Raw genomic sequence first — 10,266 nt, 5'->3', positions numbered from 1 at the left:
AGCTTCAGTGGCATCGCCCAGCGTTGAGTTTGAGGACTTCATGACAATTCTTTACCATTACATTATTACAGTGTAATTCAGTAACCCCTGAAATGTGTGTAGACACTTCGAGGTTCATCTTTACAGTAATGTTTACTCCTGGCAAGAAGAATGTTAGTGGTGGCACTTACTTATTTTGGTGTTTGTCCTTATTGCTACTGTTAAAATCAGCAGGGTGAGCCACACTGAAGTCAGATTATTTGTTTTGCCATAAGATGGTTGTAAAATATATTAAAAAAATTACTGCCCTAGATGAAGCTTCTGTACTTCACAAATGTAAAATGTCTGCAGATTAAACTCAGGACAGCTGCCATGAGCTACACCTGGCTTTTCTAGATGTAGTGTGGCACTTCACTGTTTTCCTGGTAGCTGATTCAGTGGTTTGCAGCTCTGTGTCAAGGCACGGGCTCCTGGCATACTAGGTACTGTCAGCCCTTCCTATGGAAGGGTAAGGTATGGCAATTACCAATTTGGTAATTATGACTCTTAAGTTTCAGTTCACAACATGAAGCTAAATTGGTTTAGAGTTAACTGCCTCTTGTTCAACGCAACCTTTCCTAGATGTGCTTCATTTCTAATTGCCCTTCTTTAAGACTGCAAGTGCCTTTTCACAAGTAGATAATTACCAGGTATAGTTGGGTTTGGGTTGTTGTACTCACTGTTTCTTTCTTACCTTTATCACTACTGCCTGCTGTCACTGCAGGCAGTACAGGGGCCTTACAAATGTTGTTCTGATAGCTTCTGCTCACTTCTGATAAAACAACTCAAGACAATTTTTTCCCTTCAGACATTATTGTGGGAGTTGTTATAGGAAGGCTCAGACCTTGAAGAATTCAATGAAGAGAGAATGGGACTTTTCATCGGGATGTGGTGGCAGTAGCAGAAGGATGTGGTGAGGAAAGACTGCACTCAGGCTGTTAACAGCATCTGAGTGAGCAGGTCAGCAGGACAGCAGCACACCTGCCTGCTGATTGACAGAGTACCACAGTGCGTGCAAATGAAATGTGACACCTGGGCTGACAAAGGTTGTTTTCTCTTACTTGCTTTTCTACCTTCCTTTCCTTGTGCTCATGTCTTTTTGCTCTTATTTTCCCCTCATGTCTATAGCTTCTTCCATTTATTCTCATCTAAGCTTTTTTTCTTCCTTTACCTGTGGTTGCTGTTCTGTATTACTTAACCATTGTTTTCTTGTGCTTTTTTTCTGCCTCCTTGCTTGCTTGTGCTTTTTCTTGTCTTTCCTCTACGAAACTGTTCTCATTGCTCTTGTGCTTTCTCTCCATCTCCCCTTTCTTACTGACTTCTAATGCAGTTAAAGAACTTGTTCAGGTAGTCTTTCTGGAATTTGTGCCATGTCAGTTACTAATGATGTAAATAGCTTAAAAGTGTTAACAAACAATTCACAAAGACTGTTTTGGTACAAATTTGGTAGAAGTGCAATCGCAAGCCAAATCTGGCTTTTTACCAACTGGAAATTCAGAGGAAATGAGAGAGTAATGTTATTGATGCACATACTGTGATGCTGTATTTGCTGCAAATTATCCAGGAGCATGCCTAGAGATCAAGAACTTGAAAGTGTGTACTAACAGGAAAGTTGTTTCCTTCTGTGTGTTGCTTACCCTTGGAGTCTGCAAGTTTACCTGGAGGCACTCCTAGCAGTACCAGAAAAATAGACAAGAAATTGATGATAAATGCTAGCTTACAGGGTGAAAGACAAAGAACTGTTTATAAAGCTGGTTGACAGCAGGGGTAAGAGCATTCAGTAGTGAAAGGGAAGCTTTAGGGGTAGACTCCAGTGACTCGTGGCGCTGCAAACACAAAAACAAAGCTCATGGCTGATAGATTTGTTTTTATTATTATAGAACAGATGAACTAAAATAAGCCAACAATATAATTTTATGCCAACAGCCATCTTTCTAGCACAGGCAGTGACGGACTCAATGTGCCCTTCTCCTCCCTCCCCGGGCCTCCATTCAATGGGAAACACGTGGTGGTGGCTCTTGCACATTGGTTTTAGACCAGTGATCTTTCTCTTTTCCCAGGCACATCTTTATAAATAAAAAGAGGAGACGGAGGGAGCAGGGGAGAGAGCATATATGTTGTAGGAGCAATAAGCAGAAAGGCTTGTGGATCCTCTTGCACATTCGCATGTTGTGACCGAGTAGATGTAACAACTGGAGAATCATGCCCACTCTCAACACGTAGCAAGCCCCTAGTTGCTGCTCTAGTCAAGCCAGGAGTTTCTTCCCATTCCAAGCTAGCAAAGGGCAAGATGCACTCAACTGGGAAGCTTTCGGCAGGGGTCAGGGGCAGTCTATGTAAAACCAAACCAGAAAACCACCCCGCCCCCCAAAAAACCCAAACAAATCTGCATTTTAAGCCACTTCAAAGTAAAAGTCACTTCTTATAATATAATAGGTATTTTTAAAATGGCAAGACAACCATCCTCAGAAGATGGAGGGCTTGCACTCAAGACCAAAGAAAGAAAAACCAAAACAACCAAAACAAAACAAAGAAATAAGAGTGGCCCCACTCTCAGGCTTGGCTCTCCTCTAAAAACAGCACTCACCATCCACCTGAATAGGTAAAAGGAGGAGTGGACAGAAAATAAAATAAAAATTGGTGCAACTTCTCGCCAGGTGGCGCATTAAACCAAAGCTCCATACAGTCCCGTATGACTACACGTCCTGTGGTGGCAGCATAATTTCTTTCAGCTTTCATAGCTGTATATGCCTGTATGTATATCTGAACATATACATACACATACACACATAATATATAATATTGTTTTTAATGTTAGTTTTGATCCTGGAGGAGGGCTCATCTCTCTTTCACGTGGTTCTGTGCTCCTGCGCTGTTGCTGCTCCCGTTGCCGCTCCCATTACTGCTGCTCCCGCTGCTGCTGCAGAGGACCTCTGTGAGGTCGTCCATGACGGTGGTCTCTTTAAGGTCCACCAGGTTGAACTCCCTGATGAATAGGATAAAATGTGTGTAGAGCGTGTTTAAGTGTCCGTGCAGCTCCAGTGCCAAAGTCTCCTTAAAGTGTGAGGAGTAGATATGGGCCAGCACGTGGAACAGGTACTTGCAGATCTTCTTCACTAAGGACTCAAACGAGTTTGGAAATTCTTTGCCTGAAAGGAAGACAGAAACACCATAGCAGTTCCAGCCGGTCACCTCGAGTCCCACAGCAGCGTTTATTCTGGCAAAACTGGGTAAGCACAACTAGCTCACCTTAAAGAGGTACGGTTTGAAGCATTTTCATTTACAGTTAAGACTGTGATTCTATATTCTGTGACTTTAAACCGTAAGGTTAAAAATCAGGAAGAAAATGTAATGTCTTTAAAACACAACATTTTTTGTTACTGTAAGAAATAACGAGAGATTATTCAGGGGTTTTAGATAATTTGTTCAGGAGTAGCATATTTTTCTGCTGGAAACACATTAGTATATCTGGTAGTCACAGATCATGAAATGGATGCTAAGGTACATGGCAGACCTCCCTTATTTCATTATTGAAATGCTGTCAGATAGAAAAGTAACGGAAGGCTACCAGATGCCTTCTATCAGTGCAGTCTGAATTAGGATTGCTGGAGCAGTACTGTGCCCTCACTGTAGAAGACACTGGACAACTACTGCTTGTGATGCTGACAGTGAAACTGAGGCAAGAAGAAAAACAGAAAGCAGCCATTCTGTGCACGATGGACAGTAAGAAGTTACTGGTCTATAGTGTATCTTGGCCATACTGACAGATCACTTAGACGAAAGGCCCTCATTGCTCTTTTGAATTAGCATATTAAAACCCACCAAAATAACAGCCCTATCTCCTGCTAGCTTATTAGGCACTGCCTTTTTTCTAAGTAAATGCCATTACAAAAATATTGTAATATCCTAGCTCCCCAGATACCTAGTAAAGAGATTTAAGAAGCCAACTACTTTTTTTCCTGATTAAGCCTATCTACAGTAACTTCTGCTCCACAGGTATCAGCCTTTTTTCCTTTAATTGAAGGGAATGCTGTCTTGAAAGATACAAATTTGACTGAAAATTACTTTTCTGTTGTTTTTCAGTCCTGAAAAATCTTGTTCTTATTTAATCTTTGGAGGGGAATGGAGACTAAACAATCTGAGGAAAAAAAAGCCCCGTTAGGCAGGGAAGAGGAGCGATGCTGTTGGCAATGCAATTTATTTCCCACTTAATGCATCAGGGTTCTAAAAGAAATGGTAATAACAAGGTTACATTTTACTGGCAACGTGCTGTGTTTAATACCCACATAGCGACTGTTCTCTCTGAACACAGGCTGCTTCCTGGAAGAAAAAGATGTACCAGTGGTAAAACATGAGCCAAGGATTGGGAGATCTTCATCCCAATTTGTATGCCAGGAGTGTAATTCTTTGACACTGCGGGAACGAACCCAAAGTAAAATAACCCCTTAAAAATATACTGTGAAAGCTGCCTGGTATTAATATATAAGCTGAATGTCAACTTTCACCTTACTTTTTTTGCATCTACAAAGAGCCATATGAAGCAGCAGTCCAAAGGCAAGCATACCATATTTTGTTGGAAAGACGTCCTCATCTGTCACGAGTTTCTGCACTGAGCTCATGACGAAGTCGACGTACTGCGGAGCAGTGCATTTGATCTTCTTCCCCCGCTCGTCATACCAGTAGTACTGTCTGTGGAGAGAACCCACAGCATCACGACATTACACCCTGGATCCTCAGCTGAACTCCTAAGAGGTGAGTTTCTAAATAATATAAAACCACTGCAGCGTTACTGAAGTAAGATCGTAGCTGCCACAGAGGAGATGGACTTCAGGATATCTTTCTACATCAAAAGCCCTAAATTTCTGTTAGTCAGGTTTGCTTCTCCCCATCAATTTAGTCCAGAGCACAGGAAAGAAACAATGAGCTCAAAAAGCCTGCTGACAGGTTTCCAAGTTGAGTTGCCCTGGTGAGGCAGTGTAACTATTTATCTGTGATAGACTGGGGGTCTACAGCCTACAAAGCTGTGCAGGAAGGTGCCTTATTCTACTGTTGTTGCCTTTAATAATAATATAAAAAAGAGTATAAACAGGAGATCTGATGTATAACAACACAAAGCAATTAAACTTGTAGTGTAATAATATTAAGCAGACAGAAGGTGGCTCCAGAACATCAGGCTGAAAAAGCTTTGAGGTACTTGGGAGTGTTTTTAACAAATCCTGCTCCAAAACAGCATCTGGGGAATCTTTTCACCACCCTTTTGGACATTCCTAATCATGTGCCTTAGAATCCTACTCCTTTGTTTCCAAAATCCACTAACATTTGGATTTAACATTTGATTCTACCATGAGGGCATAATTCTGTAGGATCTTAAAAAGAATTGGATCATAAGCATATTGTGAGGCTCTTGAAAAGCAACCTGAGCTCAATCTCTTAGCCGTCATCATCTTGATCAGCCATCAAAACTGAACAGAAACATTCTCTTAATAACTATTACAGACATCTGAGAAAGGAATCTGAAGGCTAAAAAAGCACTGAAGTTTTGTTCCCTCTATGTTTCTTTAAATCATGGTTAATTAAAGCATTTCTGTCACCAAATGCATTAGATACGCACAGTAAGAACTGATTTACAGATAAAGAAGTGGGCCAAAACCTTTGTTTTTTGTCAGTGTCACATCTGAGTTATCTGAGTTCCAGTACCTGAACAGTCTGAGCTCCAGGTCAGGACTATTTAATTTTGAGACTGGTAAGAAAGACATTGTATTGCTCCTCTCAACATTGCTCCTTTGCAACATTTTTCTTTCTTCATTGTGATGTTTAACCACCTCTGGATACTTTTTTTTTTCCTCCCTTGAGAGATACAGATTAAATGTTTCTTCTCTGCCTAACAGGGCTAATCGACAGTGAGCTGCAAGGACCTGCAGGTGCCACTTAGAAAGGGGAGTTTTACACATACTGACCATCAAAATTGTTCTGAAGCCATTAAAGAAAAGTGTTACACAGCAACTGAAAAGCTCTAATTTACAGTGTGTTATCACTGCCCAGAAAGATTGATCAGGGACCTGAGGCTGCTGGTGTGAAGGCAATATGTGATGACAGTAAACTCACGCTAGGCCATATGAAGACTGGAGGAAAGAGTGCAGAGGTAAGCTCAAACTTAAAGGGGAGAGACAACTGAAAACTAGTTCAGCACTAGTTCAGCTCATTTTTAGCACGTGGTGCTTGGTCTCTCTGTTGTTGCCTGCAAAATGGTATAAATGTGAGAAAACATCAGGCATAAAAAGCTATGTCAGGAATTGAAACTAGGCATGGACTCTACTCATCACTGCTTATCTCATTTATATAATCCATGTATAAAAACTTAATTATGCAGTGTAGTGAACAAATCTAAGCTAGGTCTGTTTTCCTTAGTCTAGTCCAGCTTTAAGCTGGAGAAGCACAATCCTAGGCACCTCTCTGAGTGATTTTCAGTCTTAAAAGACCCAAGAGACTCTTGCTTGTTGCCAAGAGCAGACAGGACTGTCTGCACCTCGCTTTTCTCAGGCTGGAGAAACCAACCCAAAGAACTAGAGTTTAGGTAAAGGAAGCAGTTTGGCAACTCTGCAAGTTCACTGACAGGAAAATGTAAGTTGAACAAATCTGCTACAACATCCCACCTTGTCCCTTTTTTGTTTTGGCTAATAATAAAAGGAAGGAATTGAGACTAAGGGGATAAAAGCAAGGATTGGCCTGTTGATTAAAATTATTTGTCTCTCATGTTTAAAGTGCTGTGAAGAGAACTTAAGTGTATCTTGAAGAAAGGGAGGTGTCCCTGGCATTCCATGACTGCCCTGTAAGCGGCTCCCACTCACTCATGCTGTTTATCTCCAGGTTGGGGCCACTAAAGGGCTCAAGAAAGCAAACTGCACTGCACTGCACTGCTGGCACTGTGACAGTACAGTGCCATGGTAGGGAACAAATGAAAAGCAAAAAGGAAGCAAAAACAAACATTTAAAGGCACTTCTCAAAAAGTGCTCACATTATGCAGGTTTTGATTTCGTTATATTTGTAAAATTTAGGTAACATTAAGCTTTCATAGAGGGGAGAGACTGTAGAGTTGGCAGCTCTGTTATGAGTGGCAGGAAGAAACGAAGAAAGGATTTAACAGAAAAAAAGCCTATTATAAAAATAATAAAGTGTAACAGAAGCAAAGTTCAACCCTTACCCCATTTGTTTAAGTGCAACTCCTTTTTATTTTGTCAACTCATCCTCTAACCTTAGGATTGAGTATCTCTAGGAAGCCTGAATGCAAAACAGGTCCCCAGCACCCCGTTCTGTCACGTTAGTTTGACACCTCCACCATTTAATACACACTTTGCTTAGGTAACACCAGAACAGATCCAAACCATGCCCGAGGGAAATGGGGTAGGGAACGCACCCTGGAGGAACAAGAGGCAGAACTTTGTACTGATTTACTGAAGTCAGCGCTGAACAAAGTGGCAAACTGAGCCCTTACTTGCAGAACCTGGAGTTCTTCGACAACCTAACATGGGTAGACACTGCCTATTTCCAAACTGCCTCAACAAACAGATCACAGTTACAGATGGTCAAATCCAGGTCTATCAGGTTAATCAACAGCTGGCTCTAATGCTTCACTGATATGCTTTATATACTGCAGAATAGCCAGAGGCACAATAACATATCTGCTTAACCTTCATTAGGGCAAGGTTTTTGTTTTTAATAATAAGTGGGGGGGCTTTATCATAGTCCTGACTGGAGATGAACAAATATGCATCAATGTGGCACTTCTGCATGATCCATGAGAACAGTTAGGAAAGGTAGAACATAAAAGTAAGGGCAAAATTGTCACTGGAGATATTTGGAGAACAGCTATAAACAGGGCCCTCAAAGCTGACCTGCATGGAGGCATGGAGCTGGGTGAACCCACGCTCCATAAAAGAACAAAATATGAAGCCTGCAGTTTGCAAACGCGCCTCAGTCATATGCCTCCAAGTACAGAAAAATAATTGGATACCGTTTTGCTAAACACAAACCATTTCAAGTTTTCACCCAAGTGTAGACATGCTTCCTGTTATTCCTGATAGTGTAATTTTCCATTTTCCCAAACAAAGGATAGGAACAGGAACATTGTGCTATCAGTCTTCACCACTAAAAATACAGCTGAAGCCACACAGAGAAGCACTTCCTTTCTTTATTCTGCAACATAATCTGCTTACATGCTCACTACAGCAGAACAGAGCAGCAGTGACCCAGCTTCTCACCGCCACCTCCTCTTAACCACTGCTTTCTATCAGTTTTAGATTAACAGTTAAGACGAGTTCTTTGGACAGCCGATACTACATTAATAATTCAAACACGAGAAAGTTTGGGATTGAGAATCAACAAAACACTCTTTTACTGATCACCACCTCTCAGTGAGAGACACGTTGTCCACTTCTGATAAAATCTGGGTCCAGTAGAGATTTTTTTACTTTCTGTTCCAGCCTGCTTTCCAAGCCTAACATGGCTTTTCATTCTCTACTGACAATTATCTTTTCAACTTTTACATGCAAAAATATCTTCCATACACTGTGTTCTTCAGAGCACTGTCAAAGAAAGGCCCTGATACTAATTTTAAGTGTACAAGGTAACAGGATGGCCTAGTGCATAAAGTAAGGATTCCTGTTAAGCACTGCGTAATTCTCGTTAGGGATACAATACAGAGCCCTGCTTTTTTCCACACATTCCCTAGGATGTTTGTTTGATGTACTATAACATTAACTAACTGCTCAGTCTTGGGTTTTAAAATCTATCTCAACCATATAATCCCAGGAAATGCAAGAGGAGGAAAGAACAGGACTATGAACAACGTGCTGGAGAGAAAACAACACCCAAATAACGGGCTTATTCATAATGAAGTGGATCTCACATTCCATTATGTTGGACCATGTTAATCAAGAGCAGGAGTTTATGGTAAATGTTTCTTACATTCACCATATACAGTCCAACTACAAAGCCTTCTTTTTAAGCGACAGCTAGTCATCACTTAGCGAGTGTACCAAGTCCTGCAGAGGGAAAGTGCCAATCCAAAACATCTTCTGTACTCTTTGCAAAGCTGCCACTTGTGCCCTCTGCTTCCAGGGGCTCCAGCAGAGAGCCAGTGGCTCACATCAGGCCAGAGGTTAGCCACCAGCAACCTGATACTCTGCCAGCATTCCAGCTATCAAAAAGCACCCCCTGACATTTTTCAACTCATTCATCCTTCCCTGCCTTCTATGGCAGTGTTACCAGTAAGGACAGTTTTCTCTTTTTTCTTCTCCTCCTCCCCGCAAGCTGTACACACAGTAATTTGCCTCTCTGATCCTACCTTATAAAACCAGCTCCAAACAGTCAAAGATCCAGTCCTCCTAGTCCTTCACAACAACACCCTTCACTGAGAAGAGGTAGAAGGATGCGCTAGCTGCTGTGTCCTTACTGATCTGCTTGTCCCGTGCCACCTAATTCCAATATCCTTCCCCAAGCTCCTCCCGAGGCTTTGTGGAAACCCTGTAGTAGTAAATACTGACTTACGTATTGCACACTGCCATGGTCTGACACGACTCTCCTGTACAGAATTCTGAGATTGTACTATATTGTAAGTTGATGTGATGAAAGAAAGTTGTTGCTGAAAAATAAACACAAAGGAAAGAAGTTCAGAAATAAAATACTTTCAAACACCGGTTGTCCTCCCGACAATTATTTAAATAGATCAAGTTAAGTGATCTCAGCGTCTTAAGCTTGCATACATACTTAAACATGATTTAGTTAAATGAGTCTAATGATGAATTGCAAAACAAAGAGGTACAGAGAATGAAAGCTCTTGTTTTGATTTAAGATGAAAGCACTACGATGCATCAGCTCTTATTACTCACAAAGCAGCAAGACTGGAAAGTGTCTCTGTCATCAGCCTCACCTTTACAGCAGAATGCTCTGTTACAAGCTGAAGGCAAACAATTTTCTACATTCTTTTGAAGTCAGACTTAAAATGCACAGTGGCTACAAAACATTAACAGTCCTAATGACGTATCTCCCTTGAGAAAACCAGCATGAAAACAAGTACACTGTACTTTTAACAAACCTCCTGAGATAGTAACATTTTAAAACTGTGGGACCCCTCACTTTTTCTTAATGAGCCACTCTAAACTTTTCTAATACAGATCCAAGTAGTTTCTTGCTACTACCACATCCTGTTAGAAATGAAAACATTAGGTCACAGCCACAGGTTAGAATGGC

At 41.2% G+C, this 10,266-nt stretch overlaps 1 protein-coding gene and 1 long non-coding RNA gene across 8 annotated transcripts in view; one reads left to right on the top strand and one right to left on the bottom strand.

The window, feature by feature from the left end:
• Positions 1-1,870: 1,870 nt before the first annotated feature.
• Positions 1,871-10,266, bottom strand: part of MOB2 (MOB kinase activator 2) — a 111,112-nt gene continuing 102,716 nt past the window's right edge. For all 7 annotated transcript variants that reach the window (XM_085224329.1, XM_085224327.1, XM_085224326.1 and 4 more), the window contains exons 3-5: positions 9,565-9,658; positions 4,583-4,707; positions 1,871-3,167 (exon numbers count right to left, since the gene is read on the bottom strand). In XM_085224329.1, coding sequence (XP_085080455.1) covers positions 2,857-3,167; positions 4,583-4,707; positions 9,565-9,658 — 530 coding nt within the window. In that variant the 3' untranslated portion in view covers positions 1,871-2,856. The remainder of the gene's footprint in view (positions 3,168-4,582; positions 4,708-9,564; positions 9,659-10,266) is intronic.
• LOC146544250 (uncharacterized) lies at positions 4,627-7,345 on the top strand. Its single transcript, XR_014883427.1, has 2 exons — positions 4,627-4,770; positions 5,907-7,345. It is a non-coding gene; the product is annotated as an uncharacterized LOC146544250 (long non-coding RNA).

The sequence above is a fragment of the Meleagris gallopavo genome, chromosome 5 (assembly GCF_905368555.1).
Source record: "Meleagris gallopavo chromosome 5, MGAL_WU_HG_1.1, whole genome shotgun sequence".
NCBI lineage: Eukaryota > Metazoa > Chordata > Aves > Galliformes > Phasianidae > Meleagris > Meleagris gallopavo.
Note: the sequence above shows the minus strand (reverse complement) of the source record. Positions and strands in the feature narration are given on the sequence as shown.